This window comes from Rhagoletis zephyria, unplaced genomic scaffold (assembly GCF_001687245.7).
Source record: "Rhagoletis zephyria isolate East Lansing unplaced genomic scaffold, Rhagoletis_zephyria_1.1 Rzeph_scaffold_01402, whole genome shotgun sequence".
Classification (NCBI taxonomy): domain Eukaryota; kingdom Metazoa; phylum Arthropoda; class Insecta; order Diptera; family Tephritidae; genus Rhagoletis; species Rhagoletis zephyria.
In genome coordinates, this window is record NW_016158486.1 from 30159 (window position 1) to 52930 (window position 22772).

The 22772-nt window shown below is 34.7% G+C and overlaps 1 protein-coding gene across 1 annotated transcript in view; it reads right to left on the minus strand.

Moving 5' to 3' along the window:
- Window positions 1-1366: 1366 nt before the first annotated feature.
- Window positions 1367-22772, minus strand: part of LOC108363891 (F-box/LRR-repeat protein 16) — a 75568-nt gene continuing 54162 nt past the window's right edge. Inside the window, exons 4-5 of the mRNA XM_017617417.1 lie at window positions 4508-4703; window positions 1367-2751 (exon numbers count right to left, since the gene is read on the minus strand). Coding sequence (XP_017472906.1) covers window positions 2454-2751; window positions 4508-4703 — 494 coding nt within the window. The 3' untranslated portion in view covers window positions 1367-2453. The remainder of the gene's footprint in view (window positions 2752-4507; window positions 4704-22772) is intronic.

The window sequence follows — 22772 nt, forward strand, 5'->3', positions numbered from 1 at the left end:
CTTCATATAGTCTAAGATCCGAATAGGGCACGACCTTCACCCATCTGTTTAATGTATGAAATCTATTTTGTATGAAATTTAATGTGGTAGCAAATATTTCGCGAGTGGGTTGGCTGAAAAAATCCTGGCCATGATATTTTTAATTAAATATTCAAAAATTATAATTTTTTGAATTTTGCAAATTATTTTTAATTACTTCTTATGTATTATGATTCCTCAGGTGTTTTATTGTCGCAAAATTAATAAAAATATGTTTAACCCCATGACCAAATAGCCGGATAACCGGGGAGGTGTACCTGTAATGCACCATGGTCTGAATGCCTCTTTTTCTGGCCAAAACTAATCACGACTAAATAAATAAGTAGTTCATTTAAAAAACACGAGTTTTTTTTATTGATTAGCATATGATGTCCCACATTTTTGTAAAAAAAAAATATTTAAGGGGTCTAAAAATTTAAATTTGTAGTTTTAATAAAACAGTTGCGTTTTTTTATAATATTCGTTTGAAGGAAAAAAAATTTCACTTGCTCCAGTGGAAATTATTGAAAAATGATGCCAAATTATACTGATTTCAAAGAAGTCTGAATTTCTTAACTTGCGTTAAAATGAGCAAGCCGTGCAGCAACATTTTAAATAGCCTTTTGTTTCCTACCTTTATTGACTTCACCTTTGCAAACGGTAAATACTACGAAGAAAGCCTACGAAAATAACCGTTTTTTTTCAGAAATCGCAGCATAAGATATGGTGACATAAGCTCACAAGATATAGATTTTTTTTCTTCTACCTTACCACACCTGGCCAAAGTTTCTAAGTTAAGATTTGAGAAAAATATAAAATTTATGTTAACACGTGTAAAACGTTAGTTTTGGCCAGAAAAATAGGCGTTTTGATCACAGTGCAGTGTTTTAAATACGTATGTATAACTTGGCGAACTATTTATTGAATATGTCAATGTTATTGAATATATTTTTTTTTTATCAAATCATATACCTATTGTGAGACCAGCGACCGTAACCGTTATGATTTTTATAAGAAAATCATAATTTAATCGTTATTTTGCGGTTTTTATTTGTTCGATCATCTTTAATCGTAATTTTATGATTTTTATTTGATCGATCATCTCTATTCGTTATTGTGTGATTTAAATTTTTTCGATCACAAATAATCGGTATTTTGGATTTTTATTTTTTTCGATAATTTTTAACCGTTGTAATAGAGACTGCGTTTCTATAACCGGTTTAATTCTTTTAGGATCTAAACAATTAAATCTGAAAATAACGGTTTTAACATGATCGAAAAAATAAAAATCAGAAAATAACGATTAAAAATGGTCCGCAAAATAAAAATCCAAGAACAACGATTATTTTTGATCGAAAAAATATATATCATAAAATAACGATTAAAAATGATCGTAAAAATATAAATAAAAAATTACGATTTGGATAATGACGATTATTTTCAGTCGCTGTGTTAGACAAAGTTACCTGCGTTTCAAAATACAAATTGCCCATAGCCCGCAGTTACAGATACAGTGTAACCAAGAATTATTTGTAAACCTATTTTAATTATGATTTACATGAAACCGCAAAATAAAAATTTCGAGGCTTTTTTTTTACTCGCAACAATAATAGCAATAAGTTGTTCTAAAATCACTATATAGTAGCAAAAATTCGCTAAATGCGAGTACGAGTACTAAAAAGTGCTTAAACTATGAATTTCCAAGTGACAAATTTGTTGAATAAAGTTCTTAGAATATTTTTTATACATAGTACATACATGTTTTGCTTTAGCTTGAGGAACATTGCCATTCTTTAGCAGTATTATAAACATTGTTTATTTAAAGTAAGTTTTACTATTAAGTTTAACACAAACTTTGTTTTTGGTTTTGTGTTTTCCGAGTTTAGTTGTAGAAATAGTAAACTACGTTTTAGGAAATTGAAGAAAGAATATATATGTACTATTAGATACGAGCAAACGCACGCTCTTTCTGAATAAAAAATTCGTTTTGCATTTTTTGTAAAAATAATATAACTAATATGTTGTTAGAGTTTTAATGTTGTGATGCTCGTAAATAGTAGCTAAAGATTCATAGAGTTTTTTATTTATTCACTTGTAAAAATGCAAACCAATTTTTTCGGTGCATATATTTTAACATTTTTTCCTGCTTTTTGTTTTTTGTTTTTTTAACTGTATACGTATGTATGTATTTGCATTTTGAGTATTCAGTGCAGCCTTTAAAGTTTTTAGTAAATACATAGCTTCATAAGTTCCAACTTTAGCGTCAAAATTTGTTTGCTAGTTTCCATTGGCAATAGCATCAACATCACAAGTATCATTTTCATAATTTTCATTAGCATCCATTTAAGTTGGAGTACAGTTCCTCTTCCAATTTTTGCTTTTCCCTTCACAAAACTCTGTATAGCTTGCAGCATCTTTGTAGTTCCGCAAGCGTATTATTCAATGATTAAGCAGCGTGGCAAATGCTCTTTCAAGTAATCGAACAATTCATGTGATGCCCCCGGACAATTGGTCAATTCGAGTTCTTGCAAATGACGCAATTGTATGAGACTTGACAGACCTGAGGAGGTGAGTAGTGGACAGCCGGCTAGTGAGAGTACTTGTAGATTACGCATTGAGCATAGGTGTTGTAGACCAAAGTCGCGTACTTGTGAGCACCAGCGCAAAAAGAGTGCGGTTAGTGAGAGCATTGTTGAGATGTAGCCGACACCGATATCGGTGATGTGCACGCACCTGGAAAAGAGGAGGGGATTTGTGAAATGTATACTTCGAAAAGGAATACAAAACGAAATGAAGATGATTGAAAATTTTTACTGATTTGCACTCATTTATACGCCTATATATCGCACATTTGCTGGAAGAAATCTATAGAGACCGCGCTTCAAAGCCTGGTAACATACAACGAAAAGCCACTCAGCTTCAAGTACTGCTGTTTTCTATAGCTATTTTAAAAATTCATGAAGCTTTAAGTAAATGTGTACTGAGGCAACTAGGAGTAGAAAATTCTCCGGTGGAGATTTTAAGGCAAATATTTATAGGCTGGGTAGTGTCGGCAAGCATAAGTGACATATGTGAAAACAGGCACGCTCCAACGTTTGGAATCCAATTTCTGGCAGCGAACTCCAGCACATCGGCAGCGAACTACGGTTAGCACATTCCAGCTGCATATCCTCAAATCACAATCCTTTAAAATTTCGCCTACAGCGGAACCTGTAGTGGCCCCACTATTACTCCATCGCTTCCACGCAGTGGGTACCGTATGCCGCACATGGGTTGCTCACATTGCCCATGGTGTGCAACTTAATTTTGAACCCCGCAGCTCACCACTCAACTGCTGTGCTGATGACCAGCAAGAAACGGTTCCTCTTACGGCTAGCTAGGCAGTGACACTGGTCTGGCCCGGAGCATCTGCTTCGTGAATCCGTACAAAACTACTGTGACTAGCACAAGCTATTACGCGGTGGCCAGGAATCACACACACATGCCCGCTTGGAAGGGAAACAGACATGAAAACCTTTCTATGTGTACACTTGCACTCCATAGTGGATTGCTGCACCAATCCGTACAGCCAAAATGCTTGGCAGCGCCTGAGTTGGCTAGGGCTGCCCTTGCCCACGCTTCCATGGCAGTGAGTTGGTACACAGCCCCCACATTCTAGAGCGAGTGGACTTCGAGAGGTGCAGTATCTGGAATCGGGGTCCCGTAAACTTATCTACAGATGGATCGAAGCTGAATGGGAAGGTAGATGGAGGTGTCTTCTGCGAAGAATCCGGATCACTGCAGCGTCTTCCAGGCAGAGGTGGTCGTAACAAAATAGGTTTCGGATTGGTTGCTATCTAGTGTGACACCTTTTATTTAAGCAGGGGAATATTTATTCCAAGCAACTATCAAGGCTCTTGGCTCCTTGACGGTGCGTTCGAGAACGAGTTTGACTTCTTTATCGACACCATCGGATTACTTTGTTATGAAGTTTATTCGGGTTTAAGATCACAACGAGATCTCTGGACACTGCATGGCCGATGAGCTGGAAAGACAGAGAACCCTTGAGGAATTACTTCCGGATTGAGGTCTGGGAGCTTCCCTGACCCCATGTGGTCTGCTTCTTGACAGATGGACGTTTAGTCAACTCAGTAAGCGCTGGGCGAAGACCCTGGGATGCAAGATGGCAAAATCCTTCTGGTCACGTGTAGACTGGAGGCGGTATGGGTAGATCTTGAGACTAAGCAAGTTGCACTCACGCCAGCAGAAACAAGCAACTTCGCACCAAAATAAAATGTCATTTTGGTCTCTCAATTTCCCCTACTTTGCTGGATTTTTGTGTACGAGAACAGCAAAACCTGATAGTTTTTGATAGTTATTAACGCGAATGCACCTATAGTATGTGCACACAACAACCATTGACATTTTTTCGTTGGGCATTGATTTTTTCCTTTATTTTCCCCATCCTAACCTACTCCTACCAGCCGGGTGTAACGTTTTTGAAACTTACCTATCCAACGTCAGCTCTTCCAGCTGATTCAGATCACAGGCTATATACTCCAGCGATGCGTCAGTGATGCGCGGACACCAAGACAAATCGAGGGCACGTAACTTTTGTAGATTCTCGGCAATCAATTCAACGCCATCATCAGTAAGTTTACTGCAACCGGATAGGCTAAGCACCGTTAAGTGGGGCAAAGAGTGCACTGCAATGAGAGAAGGAAAAGTGTGCAAAGAATTAAAATGAGGGCCAGGCGTTTTATAAGCTATGTATGTATGTATGCATGAAAAATATATAAATACCTACGCATGTAGCTATGTGTATGATTGAGTATTAGGAAAGTTAGTCCCGGAATCCCGGGATTCTTGGCAAATAGAAACTCCTTTTCTTTACCAATATTGGCTATATGTATTTATTTTTTTATTTAATAGTGAATATTTTTTCATAAATGTCTAGCTCAATAGTGAATTTTCCACACAAAAATCAATATATACGTGAAACCATGGGCCAAATATTGTAAAATTGCATTTTTCGTTTCTCACATTGACGTAAGTAATTCCAAAATGATTCAAAAAATTCAGTGAAATGTGCTTCGGGAAGAAGTATGGGTATCAAATTAAAGAGGAAATTCTGTAGATTTAATCAGATCAATTTTTTTTTGTGCAAATAGACTGGTAAGTATTGAAAATGTCCTTTAAAAATTTTTTCCTTGAAATTTCGCAATATTTGTTTTTGAAAAGTTATATACTACGGATAAACTCGATAATATCCTCGAATTTCGTCCTTCTAACCAAGTCAGCTTAAAAATTTCGTATTCGTCCTTGTGAATCCAAAAAATTTAAATTCATCTTAATTCTAAAGAAATTTCCTTCCTTCTATTTGGTATCCATATTTTTATTTAAAAATGCATTGAATTTTTAAAATAATTTTTGGAATTAATCATATCTTTGATACTACAAAGTCCTTTAAAATAAATCCTGACGGCAAAGAGAAAAAATAAAAACGTCACTTTAAATAAAAAGTTGGTTTCAAACCCATTTATTTATTATTTATTTTATGTTAGGAGAGCTTCTGAAACAATTTAGAAGCAATTTTTTCGATTTAAGTTGTTGAAAAGTAATGAATATCTAAATCCCGGGACTAATCCCGGGATCCCGGAATTGTGATAACGACATCCCGAAAAACTCGGGATCGTAAAGTCAAAAAAATTAACATCCCTATTGAGCATATAAAAAAGAGGTTAGTTAAACTTGTGTTACATATACACATACGTAAGTATGTACCAGGGTAACCAACTCATTTTTGAGAATTCCCCGATTTCGACAATGAAATTCCCCGATTTTGCTCGAAATTTCGTAAAATTCCTCAAACGTAAATACCTCCTTATTAAAAAAACACAAAAATTTAATGTATTTTGATATATTGCTGGTCTTTCTGTTTATTTTATTTTATAAATCCAAGTTTGAAACTTTGTGCAATATTTGAAAAATATTCAACAAACTTTCCTAAAAATTTCGACCTTTCTAACTCGATTTTCTATAAATATTTTGACGCCGTTTTGCAGCGCACTCAATTCTATTATAATAAAGTGCAAGTGTGTAAAAAATTTCGTTTTAGAATTTTTTGCCGAAGTTTTTGCGGTTTTCTTCCATATGAAAATAAATTATGTTTATTCGTTATATGAAAGCAAAGGCGATAAACAAAAATTCTAAAAAATCAACGGTAATTTTTGGCCATTTGAAACTTTATTATACTAGAATTGAACGAGCTGAAATTCCCCACAAAAAACGGCCCATTCCCCGATTCCCCACGCAAACTGAAATTCCCCGCATATCGGGGAGTTCCCCACGAGGTGACTTCCCTGGTATGTACACAGAGCCCTATTAAGTTTTTCTTATATATATGTATAAAAATTCACACCAAATTCACGAGTGATGAGTGACTAGTAGTGTGAATGAATGAAAAATGCGCTGCGCAACGTAACACTGCAATAAGGACTTTTGCACTCTACAAACATTCATATGTACATACGTGCGTTCGTACGTACGGACCAAAAGGATGGGTTGCTGCGCAAATCGAAATTTGCATGAAAAATAAGAAGACTTGGGGGAAATGACAAACTTGTATATGTACACATGAATTGGCAAGTAAATATATAATGCATTCGTATTTTATTTTTCCTGCAGCAGCAGTTGTACGCCTTGCTTCAGCTGAGCCACACCAAACTAATGTTACTGCAGCAGTCACGTCAACGTGATGCATCACCAACAAGACTCACCACTCACTGCAGAGATATGTATGTATGTATGAATGAATGTTACGAAATGTAAAAAAAAAATAGTTATGAATGAATAAATGAATGGCAAATAATGCAAAATAAATGCAGCTGACATACTTTGTTTGTGGTTACTGGTTACTGACAAAACAACCAATTGGTGGGACAGCAGTTGGTAGTGTAGCCAGAAGCGGAGTAAACGGTAACATAACCGTTGTAACAGTGAGTATGCAGATGACTTAAAAGACAAACCGAAGGATAATGGCTTGGGGCAGAGAGTAAATAGAAGTGACAAACCATCAGCGTGGCAGACGGTTGACCATTTGCAGAAACAAAGCTGATTTGTCTAGTTGCAGAGAAAACCGCAAAGCGCGCACACGACGGTATCTGGTTGCTGTTACCCCGGCAATTTATGCATAGATTGAAATGTATACTCTCTGCTCTCAGGCTTGCTGGTGATTTATTATAATGAAGTAAGAGTATTATATTTTATAAAAAAAAATGTATGGCACAATATACATTTTTATTTTCTCGTTTTATTTTGAGTAGTAACTAATTATTACTACTGCATTGCTGCAATATTTGAAAGTCATATTTTTTGTTATTTAAAATAACAAGTTAACAATTGGTTATTGATGTCAAAACCTTTTTCTCTTTTACTACTACCAGGTACTATGGTACTACTACGGAGTATTAGTACGCACCTCCTACAGCTCAGCCACAGCGGCCGACAAGAAAAAATATTAATAAAGTAAATACACTGACTCAAAAAAGTGACCACGTGTTGATTTTTTTTTTGGTAATATTCACGATGCCTTTCAAGTGATTTTTTTTTGTAATTATTTTAATATAAAAATATTGTCAAAACTTCAACCAAACTCATACAAACCAAAGTCTCAAACTCGATGCAAAATTTAGAAAAATTCAAAAAAAATTCATCAAAAATTCAAAGTTTTTAATTTGAATTTTTAGAACATTTTTGGGCGTTCAGTTTTATAGCCCATACAATTTTTGGTATTCTATACGCTGCGTGCACAATTTCCACTGCAATTGTGAGGTAGTGTGCTAAGCGTGTTTGAATCGCTATATATTCGAAATGGAAATTCCTAGAAACAAAAGTGTTACATATTACAGTGATTTGTCTCCAAATATGAAATTTTTTCAAACCACAAGCAAAATTTTTTTGGCACCTACGTCTTCAAGAGTATTTGTGATAAAAATGATTGCAGTACTCAGAGATTTTATAGTTGGCACAAAATCAGGTTTTTAAACATTCTTATTTGTAAAGCGAAGCACATATTGTTGGCTGATTTCTAATAACATTATTTAGTTATAATTTAATGTATTACCTTAATATAAACTAGATATGTATGCATACATATATGTATATATTTGCTTTACGGAATTCTGTACTGAGAAATTGGAAAATCTACACTCAGAAAAAAGTAGCTAAATATATTTCGCCTAACACAAGATTTGGTAACTATAACCAAATAACGTAACTATAATCATATCATGTATTGAGAGAAACATATTTAGTAGACGTAACTAAAAGAACAAATTTTTGCTTTAGAAAATTCTATATGGAAAAATCGGAAAAGCACTTGTGCGCACTCTTTCTTTGGCAATACGGAACATTAAAATGGAGAATTTTGCTGTACACAGTTTTAAATACAGCATTTTGATTGCAAAATTTTAGATACGGAATTTTGAACCATAATAATTTTGTACTCAACCCGTTCTTAAAAATGGTACTTCAGGTTTTCTCATAAACGTGGGTTATCGAATTGATACGCTCTTGAAGGCTGTATCGCGATGTTTGGCAAAAAAATTGTTATAATGAAAAAACTTTTTCCTCCATATGCTTATCACAACGACATTTCGCAAAATTAAATAGGGGTATTCTCGCAGTCTTGCAAAGCCCTTGCACGGTGAACGGATTGCACTGTTTGAAAACCTGTCCCATAGGAAAACCGTGCAATCCATGCAGTCCGTGCACTGTGCAAGGGCTTTGGAAGACTCCGAGAATACGCCTAATATATTTCAACCCTTAGCTATTTTCATCTACATGCATACATAATTATATGTATATCTTTACCTTAATATACATAGAAAGTCTTTATATAATGAGGCGTATTTTTGTATAGAAAATGATAGGAAAATGTCATGATTTTCGATTCTTTACAAAGTGATTTTAACTTTTAATAGAAAATCAAGTTCTTCAGCCAAACAATTATTTTTAAGGCTACAAATAATTTTTTTTTTTAAATTTTCCATATTTTCGGATAAAATCCCCTGTAAGTATGCTTTGGAATTAGATTGGTGGCGAAATGGTAAACAATCAATACGAGTAGCATGTTGGCTACGAATGTGTGTAAATTCTTTAGTGGAAATGGCATAGTAAATCCCAGCATTCGTTATTCATGAATGCACGGGAAGCAATGTCGTCTGCTCATCAATTTCGCAATCAATTTGTCGCATGCAAATATGCAGTTATGCATTGCAATCAAATCACTAGCTGAGAGAGAAATAATAAATATGCACTTGTACATACATACATATATGCATATGCTATACACACGCACACATACATACATTACTACATTAAAAGTGCAAATAAATAACAATGATTGCATAGTTGTAAGGAAAACAAGTTCTTTAATTTATTTTTTGCAACTATTTCTGACTTTGCAAATCAAATGTTGACGCTGCATACATAAATATAATGTCAATGAAAACTTGGTGTTGCTACTTTGCAGAAAATGCAAATACGAAAGTTAGCATGGGAAAATTCGAGGAAAAGTCATCCGAAAATGAAAAAAAAAAATTCATGTAATTCAAATTCTTACATCAAGAATGGGATAGCATCTACAATATATAGTATATTTATTTTCTCACTTACTTGAGAAATGTTACTTGCCACTCTTACTTCTTGAAACCAAGCTCAGAATGGCCTAATCAGGGATGCTCTATCTATTGGTGGTATTACCAGACTTCCGATTCGGACCGGTAAAGGGTTAAACTGATCGGATTCTGAGAATAAAAATATGTAACTTTTGTTTGAGACGTTTTTCTCGGAAGTGCCTTTTCAAATCCTAAACTACCGCCGAAATTCAACTCGTTCGGAAGTTGGTAATACCATCAAAAGATAGAATATCCCTGATTTGGTAGATAATATTTTTGCATTTTTTAATAAAAAGAACATTAGCCTACATTTCAGAGGGGGTGCACGGGTGGTCTAGGACACCCTGTATAATTTTCATACCGAAGTATAGTTGAGCCGTAAAAGGTATGTAAGGAAAACATGTTTGGATATTTATACATATATGTGTAAGGTTATTATTATTGTAGGCTTATTAAATGTTCTTTCGCGTTTTTACTTCAGCTTTCCAAGATGTGCTGTGTAGTTTCGATATCCGTCGTGCAAAAACTGCATCGCTCCTGAAGTGCCCTTTCAGAATTAATGTAATAATTCGTAAGTGGTTCTTGTATAAGCTTATACATTTCTTAAAGCGCTTTTGGTTATATATTCCGATTTATTTGTGCCTCTTCCTCCAGCCGTGCCATGGCAGGAAATTGGCATCCTTTCCTATGCCACCGAAGGGTTCTGGCCCGATGAAAGGGGTTAATGATCCTTTCTTCGCAAGTTTACCGGCAATCGCATTTCCTTCAATGTCAATATGTCCCGGAATCCAGAGAACCCAAATTCGATAGGTCTGACCAAGGATGTTCAGCTTATCAAGGCATTCCATCACCAGTTTTGATGTTACCTGATGAGATCTGAGGGCCTTTATAGCCACTGGGCTGTCAATCAAAAGCGCAATGTTCTAATTCCGGTGGTTTCGCTCGATATTAAACTACGCATATCATTTTTTAATGGATTTTTCAGCTATACATATGTTCCGAGTATCTCAATCTTGGTACAACTACACTTATGCCGGTATATTCTCTAGTCAATGAGCCATCAGTATACCAGGTTTATTCGATTTTTTTCCATGCAAAGTAATATGTTCGGCAATTATTTTTTATATAGGAGAAAATAATAAAACCGTCATTTCATTTTAAAATTTTACACACAAACTCACACAAACTCACACACACATACTCATTTTCAATCTCAAACAACAACAACTTTGAACAATTCCTTTTTTTTGACGTCTTAGAGCCAATTTACACGATGACTTTTCACCCTGGGTGGAATTTAATTTTTTTAATTTTGTAATCGGTTTTTATTAGATGTAATCGATTTTGTTATCTATTTTGCTGTCGATATTATTATCGATTTTGTTATCGATATTTTTATCGATTTTGATATCGATGCTTTTATCGATTTTGTTATCGATTTTGCTATCGAAATTATTACCGCTTTTGTTATCTATATTTTTTTCTTAATGTGTGTTTTGCGTTTTTGACTTGGATGTGCTCTTAACCATACCACGTATTCTACGTTTAAATTTAGCGGATGTGTCTCCGATACAGCCTGCACACCAAGACGAAGGCGCTGAACTGTTTCTTTTACTCTCAATTTTATATGATTTTCAAATGTTGGCAAACTTCAAAGAAAAATCATGGCCGACGAATTGAGAGAAGGCTTTTACCTTACTATATTTTTATCATGCTTAGCATCTTGAAACTTTTAAAAATCATGAATACGAAGTTTGTTGTGAAAATTTATTGAATTTTTCTACATAGTTTGAAATGGGAATTTATATCATGGCGCAATAAAGAGTTGAAGTATTACAAGTAATTTTTAAGCAAAACATAAAATCGACTTCAATCCTCATATAAAAATTTAAGATTATCGTTAATTTCTTCATGGTCCAATATTCGCATTTAAACTAGATTCAAATGGGACCACCTGTGAGGTAACATCTTTCCTTTAAAAAAAGAATTATAGAAATCGATTAACGTGGTCCAAAGTTATGCGGCAACATAGATATACAAAAAAAAAAAAAACTATTCCGACGAATTGATAACCTCCTTTTTGTGAAGTCGGTTAAAAACAGCTTTAATTTGTTTGCTTTGCGAGCTGTTCCCTTTCACTCTTTCGGTTTCAGTCTCGTAGGCGTTATATTCCAATTTGCTAGACATGTTTTTTCGCCTACACTATTTTTTAGACCATAATAGTTTGAAATTCCAACGGCTTAAGCCCCCACAGTAAGCGGTAATGAAATATTTTATAATAACTACTTCTTTAACTAAGCACACAGTAGGCATGCGGATACATACCTTACTGGTTAAAACGCCTAAAAATACATAGATTCAATTACATACGGCATTCATCAAGTCATAACGAGCGTAAGCAGCTTACTGAACTATAGTCTGGTCTTTGTTTAGTGGCTGCTGACTTGCGCCGACAAAGATGTAAGTAAGTAAGTAGGTGGAAAAATTTACTTAAAAAAAATTGCATTCAATGTAAATGTACTCTTGCCTATTTACAGGCGCAATACGCACTTTGTAAGTGGTTGTGCGCCTATATGTATGTAGATAAGTATGCGCGGGTAATTTAAATGGATTGTAATAAAAAAATGTGTATTCCTTTCTACATACATAGTATGTATATACAAATGAACATACTTATGTAGTTAAATATGGACGAGTATTCATTCACGCTTGTGTTGGTTATGCGCTTGCTTAGCATCTCACTTGTACGTTGTTTAGCGGTTCGCATAGCTATTTTAAAAATACATCCATGCTTACATCTGCACATGCAAACGTATTTTTGTATTAGTATGAATGCTAGCTGCACACAAGTAGATAAAACGACTTAAATTCCACAAATGAAGCCATAAAAATATATGAAATGTAAAGAAAAAGTTAACCACATTTTTGCTGGATAATGCTATGATAAGACTTTTAAGAGATAATAGCAGAGGATGGAGGTTTCAAGTGAAAAATATCCGTTTTAATGGATTCAAGGTTGTGAAGAGGAAAATTATCGCTACCTAAAAGTGAAAAGGTGCCAAGTTCACTTTTTTTCAAAATTTAGTACATCGATTTTTCGTCTCTCCGGAACAATTTCAAAAAAAGCACTTGGCATGTTTTAACCTTTGAGTAACGTTATGTTTTTCTGAAACGGTTTCATAACCGTAAACCAAAAACCAGATACGACTTATTAAAACATATTCTTTATGAACGCGATTTTTGTATGTGCTTCACGGACGAATTTTTTAAAATTCTAATTTCTAATTCTAAGCTTCTTCATGTCTGAAGATTTGCCATTGCACTACGGATCGAACCCTGGACCTACCGAGTGGTAGTGCGCACCGCTAACCACTCGATCACGGTGGCCGCCGATGTTTAGAACAACTTGAGATGAAATTAGGAAAACTTCAATATACTGTAAAAAAAAAGAATTGAGGTTTGGTTACAAAACAGCAGATTTTCGAATATACTAAAACCCTTCCTCTTTCATAATTGCCTTAACATATTCGTGTCTGTTTTGGCTGTCGCATTGTGCTATTTGATCATATCGAATTAAAATTAAATATTAATTCAGAACATTTTTAAGCTATAGATTCTCGTTAGATTTAATAGAAATTCATACCCGTATTATTACAGTTTTATTATGTGACTTTTTTTATTTACTCGCACATTTGCTTGTTTTCATGCAGAATTAAAAATAGTTGTGTGGTTCTGTGGTTGTATTGCGTTACGTTGCCCTACTTTTATTTTACAAGAAAAATGTAACAACTAACCTAAACGTTACAAAGGTATCTTATAGCGAATACCGCAGTAATTTTATTTTAGAGTAATGCAGTTGCAATTGTATGAGTATGTATTATTTACTATGCGTATAGTATTTAAATGGCCCTTTTACAAACGAACCTACTTATATACATATGTACATACTTATATGCTAACACATTTACTAATGTGTGTACATTACTGCAATTTAGCTGCATTGTGGCACAAGTAGCTTGTACGGCTTCTGTAAGCCACAAGTTGCACAAACGCCTTAAATTACAAATGGTTTAAAGTAAAAGCAAAGTAGGTAATGCGGCGGTAGGAGAAGCAATATAGAAATTCAAAATTAATAGACACATATACATATATATATATATATACATACATGTTGATATGAGCACTGTAAATACAAGCTCTGATCCAGTACTCCATGAACTTACAGGTTTTCACACGAGAGCGATTTTTGGAGAGTTGTGTAAAGAATGAAGTTGCAAGATTTTATCCGAACTTTTTCTTCTGGTAAAATCATCAAAAGTGTCAAGCGATCGCTGGTTGACGTTTTTACAGGAAAAATGTATTTTTTTTGTTCCCGTACTTTTTGTTGTTGCCCACTTTTTACTATCACTTCAGAGAGTAATTTTGCTGTTTGTCATTTTTACAGGATTTTACACGAAAAGTATTGGATCAGAGCTACAATAAGTAAATACATATCGTCACCGGAAATGCAAAAAGACGTAACAAACATCGCCTCTGAAATGAAAAAAGTCGTGACAAATATTTTCTCTTTTCATAAAACGATAACAATCAAAAAGTGAATTTTGAATTTTTGATTAGCCACGACTTTTTTTTACATTTCAGCGACGATGTTTGTTACGTCTTTTTGCACTTCAAGTGACGATATGTACATTTACATACATACATATGTACATATGCATTTAGAAAATCTTAATAGCACAAATTAAAATGATCGAAGAAAGTAAATGAAAATGAATGTACTTAATTATCAAAAAAAAAAAAAAATTAAATAAAAAATAAAAGGGCCATTCCAGCGAAGACGACGTCTCAGATCAAAAAATAAATTACGTAAATTTTGTTTCAATCTGTTAAAACAATAATTTTTATCCATTTATTTTTCACTATTTTCTCTTTTTTATTGGCATATATAATCATGGGCGTAGCCAGGTAGGGGCAGGGGGGTGCTCGAGCCCCCCCTAACTTACAAATTTTCCTTATATATATATAAAATAGTACCCTGAAATGCCAGCTTAATAGGGTCGAGCTCCCCCCTAAATTTCATTCCGGCTACGCCGATGTATATAATGTGTATATTGTAATATGTTTGCATCAAGCTTTCAAGGTATTCCTCATCTACTTAAGGTGGGAATGCAAAAAATAATTATCCAAAAAGAAAGAACAATTCATGAGCTTTAAAATGGTGGTAAGTTATTTGAAAAATACATTTATGGTGAGAAGTTATAAGCGTTCAAATAAAAATGCTTATCGGATGTCCCACACGTCACAGCAAAATATGTATTTTTTTAACGTAACATAACAATTCTTAAGTTTCCCATTTTTTAAATGATGTCCCCCTATTAAAACTATAATAAATATTCACATCAAACCAGCAGTGTTCATTTTACTCACGAACTATGTGTCCTCAAAGCTGACTCGTCCCATCCGTCACAAAAATGTGGTCCCACCCGTCACAAGCAAAAATAAGTTTTTTTTTATTTTTATTTTAAAAACTTAACATTCTATTAACTACATTAGAGAAAGCTGCTATGAACCAAATATTTATAGTTTGTCTAAAATTGGGAAACGAATCCAAAAAGTCAGAGCAGCGGGTCCCACGCGTCACCCTTCGAAAATGTTAAATTTCTGTGTAAATTATATAACTAAATTTTTTACTTTATCAGCTTCGTATTAAACTGCTATCTGACTTCAAGTGTTAACAGTTTGATTCTTATCAAATCAATGGATAAAGAGAATTTACTAAGAGGTTGAGCAAAAACGAGTTAAAATGTCCCACCCATCACATTGGAATGCCCCAAAAACAACTGCATAAAAAAATTTAGTTGGTTTATTTTTGGCCGTACAGTGACTACCGAAAGTATTGGCGTAGAGGATTTTTCGCAGTGTATGAAAAGCTTTTTATTTTAATTTCTTAAAAATGTTACTTTATGAAGTGCACACTAGTATGCAAATTTATTGAGTATTCCTGAGTTTTTGTTTTGTTTTTGTTTTTTGTTGCGGTATAAACTAAATTTTATAAGAAATGAGTATTAAAGACGTTTCATACGTTGGGAAAAATTCTCTGTGCCAATAATTTTGTTTATTACTGTAATAACTCCATATGAGACTGCCTGGGCAGATACGACGATATTAGGCCATATTTTGGAATCAAATTCAGCTTGGCTTGGGGTAGGAAAAACTTGTATCCTTTTTTATAAAGATACACGCGTTTGTATCAAACTAAGAAAAAACTCTTCGCGGTTTCGTTGAAGCGTATCCTCTACAAATGAAACACATGCATTTATGTATGCGCTTGATCAATTGAATCTTTATGGGATTCTCCTTGAACATCTTTCTAAAAGTGTGTCTTTAACTTCTCAATTCATTGAAACGATGCCGCGGTTATCAATGAATTCAACTAACTGCATACTAACCACAATAGAGAAATTAGTATGAGTATTAAATATAATCGAGTACAAGATCAAAAGAATAGAGGTCTCGCGGTAAGTAAATTCTCTAGCGGCGTCATAGAAAATCACATTGCATACATACACATGCATACATACATATACATGTATGCAAGTAAATACGCGTGGAAATGTTCATAAACATTGATAATTGAGAACATCAGTATTATTAAGGAATAGGTATTTAAAAACTGTATGCATATTTATGTATGGATGTGCATCTACCTATAAATTCATATTTGTTCAAAGCAAAACCACACAAGACCGCATCAATGAAAAAAATTACGCAGCTAGCTAAATCATTAAAATATGCCGATGAGAATGTATATTTACTAAAAGTTTTGCCGATAGGTGGCGCACGAGTCGTTATATTTGGCAAAATAGTATTTATGGTCCGATTTCGTTTATAATTAGAAAGCTTGCTTTAAAGATAATTCTTTTTAGCGGTAATATTGATGGCATGTCAATAATCCCATTCAGCACGTCGTGTAAGAACATCAATCCTAAAACTTTTCTTCTACTATTAAGAGTGTGCAAGCCAGTCAGTTTACAGCACGACGCATATGGTATAATATGGACAGCTCCGTGCCACTAAAAATCAGGAAAATATGTCTTCAGGGTTAGTATTATCGATATTTGATACCTGCGCCGGGTACATCAAGTTCGGTTTCGCCAAAACTTATACTTCTTTACTTGTTTTTCATTTATTATTATAAAGAAAATTAGTACAATAACATCCCAAATATTCCATTCACAAGATGAAGAACCCTACCGGGAATGAGTTAGCCCGAAGTCGGCATAGTCTTAGAAGTAAGATAATGGGCATCACACTACTTAGTTCTTCTAATGTTCAGAAGAGACTGGGTACCCCATATTTTACAGATAGCTTTACCTGGTCTATTTTTTAGCTTTCAGGAATGCCCGGGTTCGAATCTCGTTAGATCCAATGTACAGTATTTCGTTTTTGTTATTCGTTTTTCTTAATTACGAAAAAGCAGCTGTGAAGTGTAGAGCAAAATCGCATTCAAAAGAAAAAAGTTACGCATAAAATGTAAGTCCTTCTGTGATCTGTTCTCCTGAAAACGGAAAGAAAACGCCTGGGAAGTGTGCCCATTTCATATAAAAAGTTCGTAAGAAAATCATGAAGATTGTAAGGCCCTCTACATTCCAGATATAGATATTATTCCTTGTTTATTCTATTGTGGGGTAAACTGTTCTGGTAGGGATTTCAAGCTGTCTCTACAGTTTAATGTTGATTTGCCTCCGATTCGCTATACTTAAGTATGAATTTACATATCTACATATGTATGTATGCATGTATGTTTATATTTAGTGTTAAGAAGCTTGTGATTCATAACTCACAGCAACCGCAGCCTTCAGCGGTGGGAGTAATGGGAGCAACCACAAACAACTACATACATACATATATAACAGCCCTGCAGGGAAACCGCGGACTGGTGCATAAAATTTCTAGTTCCGTACAAGATCTTTATCGCCAAAAACGAACTAGTCCGATAGGAACTAGATCCCCACCAGTTCAAAATCAGCGAAATGTGGGACTCTTAAAAAAACTATTTTATTTCTCTTTTTTCTTTAGAAATCTATATCTAAATTGACGAATTTAGAACTGGTTAGAAATTATAGAAAAAGGGACGCAGACTGAACTAGATCTTATCTGTCGAAATTAGAACTAATTCGAAACTATCGAAAAAGGGATGCAGCGGGGGGCTTGTTTACTTTACATAGATATGTGTTTGGCGGCTTTTTCGTTCAAATGGACTTTCATTCTGCACTTCGTAGATGCTATTTCATAGTTTGGTAATACAAAACAAAACTTTGTGTTAACATATTAACATCTTGGGCCGTCTGGAATGTAAGAAATAACAGCGAGCACCTATGCAAACTCAGCTACAGCTAAAGGTATGTGAACGTACATTTCTTACAATCATTCAAACAAATTTAATTTCAAATTGAAAACACATTTCTTCCAAAATAACTTAAAATCGCACACACGGAAGAACCAAAAAGATTGAAAAATCATGATACTTTTTTCTTTCGTCTGTCGCTTTTAGAATTGGTTCGGAACTATAGAATTTAGGACTAGTTCGGAACTATTGAAAAAGGGATGCAGTGGGGGGCAATTGACACTTCCTAGGACATCGCTGTGTTAAATTCGCCAGTTGCTTGCATGCAAAAGAGATTTAACGCGAACCAGAACTGGGTCTAAATGTACTAGAAGCGCAACAGTTCAGAACTAGAAATTTTCCCCACAGGGAGCAACAACATGCATACCAACTACAACTGCGACAACGAACATAATATGACACTCAATCGATTGAGATCAGTTTGGCGGTATTAGCAAAAAAATAAAAATTATTAAAATAAAAAAATTAGAAGAAATCAACTTATTTGCGCTTATTAATCTGTCGGCTAATTGGCATAGCAATCATTTTGTTATCAGTCGCGGCAAAGGCTGGACCCCGAACGCGGCTGCCATGTTGAAGTGAAACTAAATGTTGAAAAGTGTTTAGTTAGGATGAGTTGGTGCAAAATTTAAGCGTGGAAAATATTGTAGAATGCAAGTGATTTTAAATAGTTGGAAAATATCAATTTGCGGAGAATGAAAAATTTACTAATATATGAAAAAATTTTCAATTATTTTTTCATTGCTAAAGTGCTGAATTTAGTATCACCGTCCTTTGCCATCCACCAAATCTGTCACAGTTTCATTTTGTGACCGACACTAACGGGTAAAAGTTGTACAGAGAGGAGTTTTCCGATATTAAGTACTTGAAATTCAAGAAAATCAATACAAACAAAAGAATTGAACAACTTGTATGCGGCGAACTATCTTCTCTTGTCAAACTTTTTTCTAGTTAAAATTTACTCGTTTTTGCGATCACAAATCATGGAATTGTGATGACATCAACAGCCAATAGCAGCAGCAGCGGGAATAATGGGCAACAGTTGCAGCATTGGCAGGCAATACAGTATTCGCAAAGTGTAAAAAGCAACAACAAAAGCTTCGACAACGACTACATTATAACTAGCTTTGAGGCGCGCAAAACCAAACACGACGTAAACATTTAAACAAGAAGCGAATTTTATCTACATACAGTGCGTGTCAAAAATAGGTATACCCTGGCGATTTAATTCGATTTGTTAGAAAAATTTTGAGTAAACAGTTTTGTAGTTCCGTAAGCTTTAGTGCAATGAAGTGCAAGTTTTAAGTCGCTAAAAATTACCGTTGGTTTTTGAGATTTTTTTTTTTGCTGAGGGTGTTGCGTACGTTCCTTCATATAAAAAATTATGGTTTTCATGAGTTATATGGAAGAATAAACTATATTTTTATAAAGAAAAATACGAAAAACTTTGTATGGAAAATATAAATAAATAAAATCGTCAAAACCTCAAGGAATACTCATTTTTGGCGCTCACTGTATGTATATGTATACGTAGAAAATTCACATCACCGTTAAAAACGATTGTAAATTTGATTAAGAAAATCGTTAAACTGAAAAGCGTTTGCAAATAAGAAACGAAAAATGTGGAGGTAGGCGGATGAGGTGCAGCGTACGCATGTATGTATGTATTTTTAAGTGCAAAACTGCTGATTATTGCGCGTTTGTTGTGCGTTGAAGTGTTAAATTTAATTGAAATTCTCAGCGCTGCTTTGTTTTTTGTTTAGCTACCATTTATTGACAATTTGTTTTATAGCTACATATGTATACTTATTCTACAAATCTAATTCTATTCAAATTCGTATGCAATTCAAACAGTGCTGACGATTGTACTTAAACATACTTAGGTATGTATGTATGTATGTATGTATGTATGTATGTATGTATTTGTACTAAATGCAATGTAAGTGTGCATTCAAAGTATTCAAAAGTACTGTGAAAAGTATGTCGATGACGAAAGTTTGTTAGAAGGAATTCAAATTCATTTAATGTGGATTACAATAAATATTTCCTCATTTTGCTTTGTACTCGAAACAAAAGAGTTTCTTTCGAAAATGTGGAATTTGTGTCGAAAAGTACTTATGTATGTATTTACATTGTGCTGATTAATTTCTTTAGAAAATGTTTTAGCGGCGAATTCAAAGAATGCAATAATGCGCATTATTGTGAGTTCTTATAGCCGAGTGGTGGTTAGAGGTTCATACTACCAGTCGGTAGTGCGTAGGTTTTATACCTCATCTGAGCATTATCTAAAAATAGAAACAAGTTTTTCTAGCTAACGCAAAGGCAATCCGCACTTTTGGAGAGCGAATATTTTTAGCAGGATTTAGGTACATAAAATAATTTTGCCCGATAGGTGGCGCAGGAGTTGCGATATTTGGAATATACGTATTTATGGTCAGAATTGTTCCATATTTAGAACGTATTATATTACTTAAATGGAAAGAAATACGCCGACAAAACATTTAGCCATTGGAAGGTGCGGGGTTCGACTTTAATTTTTTTTTATCAATCAAATAAAAGCATGTCTTAAAATTTTGTTTTTTGTAATTACTGGTTATAGAATTGAAAAAGTATTTGAAGCTTACATTTTTGATAAATGTTTGGACGAGCTTCTCCTCCTCTTATTTCAGTTGTGCGAGTTTATGCTGAAACATAAACGTAGGGACTAACAGTCTATAACCAACTCCGAACAGCAGAGGACGTAGCAAAAACTTTTTCGGATGGCGCTTGTACCGAGACCTATTTACTGGGTGCAATGACGCACCTTTACCTCCTCGGCTAAGGCGCAGAGTATGGCTTGCATATACCCCTAAGCTGCGGCCAAATATAGTAAACGTGCTCCGATTTCACAGAAATTCGGTATATGCTCTATCCGCAAATAGCCCTAGAATAATAAGATATGTCAATTTAACGGATACGCTGCATAAAAATAAATATTTCTTATGTTACGCGCTATCAGTTTGCATAGCAAAATCGGATTTCATGATCAGGCTAATCCCGTGCCCGTGATAGCGCAGATGGCTGCTACCAATGGTTAGGTAAGGTACCCCGCTAATTTTGGCTGTAATAAGATTTTTCCCCGTTTTAGCCTGACCTCTCAAACACACGACGATCCGTTCTTTTCTCGCATAGTGCTAACAATCTGAAGAGTGTCAAATACTCCATAACCAGCCTGGATGGGATTATCTTTTTGGATAGGACCTTAGCAGAGGTCGTCATTGCTTGCATCCTGTAAATAGAAAGCTAAGTGCCGGTTCCGCAAGCACCTTCATGTATTCTGTCTTTCATCTTTGACTCGCATTCGCACCAATGCACTCTGCTGGTATTGAGGGGAAAAAGTCCATTTGCCCAAAATCTCTCGATCGGGATTTTAAAAAGTAATTAGTTACGGCCAAAGGAAATAGTTAATAAATAGTTACCACTAGTCGACTGCTAGTTAGTTAATAGTTAGCTACAAACTAGTCTCATTTCCTGCAGGGTATGTATGTACGTATGAATATATGAATCCAACCATGTCTATTTGGTTGCCTGCAGTTTATCTGGGTAAATCCTTTAGCTACAAATCTAGCAGTAAAACATCGAGTAGCAAGCACATACAAACAAACTTATACAATAAATTCGTAATATTTTTTTTTTTACATTTCCATTTATTCCGCGATTTATCAAAGGACTTCTTTACCAACTGACTTATATAAGTATGTACATATGTATGTTTGTATATGTACATTATTCGCGTTATTTAATTTACTTTCTGTTTATTTAATGTATGTACATACATATCATACTTACATATACATAAAGTATACACCTACATATGTACATATTTATTACGCATTAGGCTTATTTGCTTATTTATTTATATGTATTTAAGGATATGTGGACGTACATACATGTTTATGTATATATGTACATAGGTACCCTGCAAAAATCGTGGGGCCATAAGGGCATTCGTGCTACATTGGAGTACTTACAAAATGCTCCTCTGTAATGCAGTAGCGGACCAACTTGTCTCTATTGTCTTGTTGTTACCCGAGCAATGCTCGTGTTTTTTTACGATCGTAATCACCAAACGATGTTTATTGCGCTGTTTTGCTAAAAGGTAGACACTCGATGGAGTAATCCGTTGGAGTAGTTTTGTGCTAATCTGATGTAATGCAGAGCTGGAATATATGGTCCTGCCCTAGGACATCGTAATGTTAATTGAAACACATTTTTTATATGCATTTCGGTTAATTTTGTAGTATGTACTCCTTAACCCTTAGCGACTACTCTTTATATGCGTGCATGAAGCACTCACGATTTTTGCAGGGAACTAGTAGCTTTCCCTGTAGGGTGTTTATGTTTATATATATACAAGTATGTATGTGAGTAGGTGTGTAAATATGAGCCTCGTATGCATTTTATTTATTTTGTATATTTATTTACATTTTACTTATCTACTTTGCAGGCTATCGGCGCCAGTGAGGAGGACAATTTAGGCGCCAAGAACCTTGCCTCCTTTGATGACGATAGCATCGCATCAGCATCAGCATCCGCATCAGCATCAACAGCCATAGCTTAACACGTTAACATTGACGTTGACATTGACAGTTGAATGGGAATTTTGTACGCTTTTATTTGCGCACGACATTGGCATACTTCATTCATTC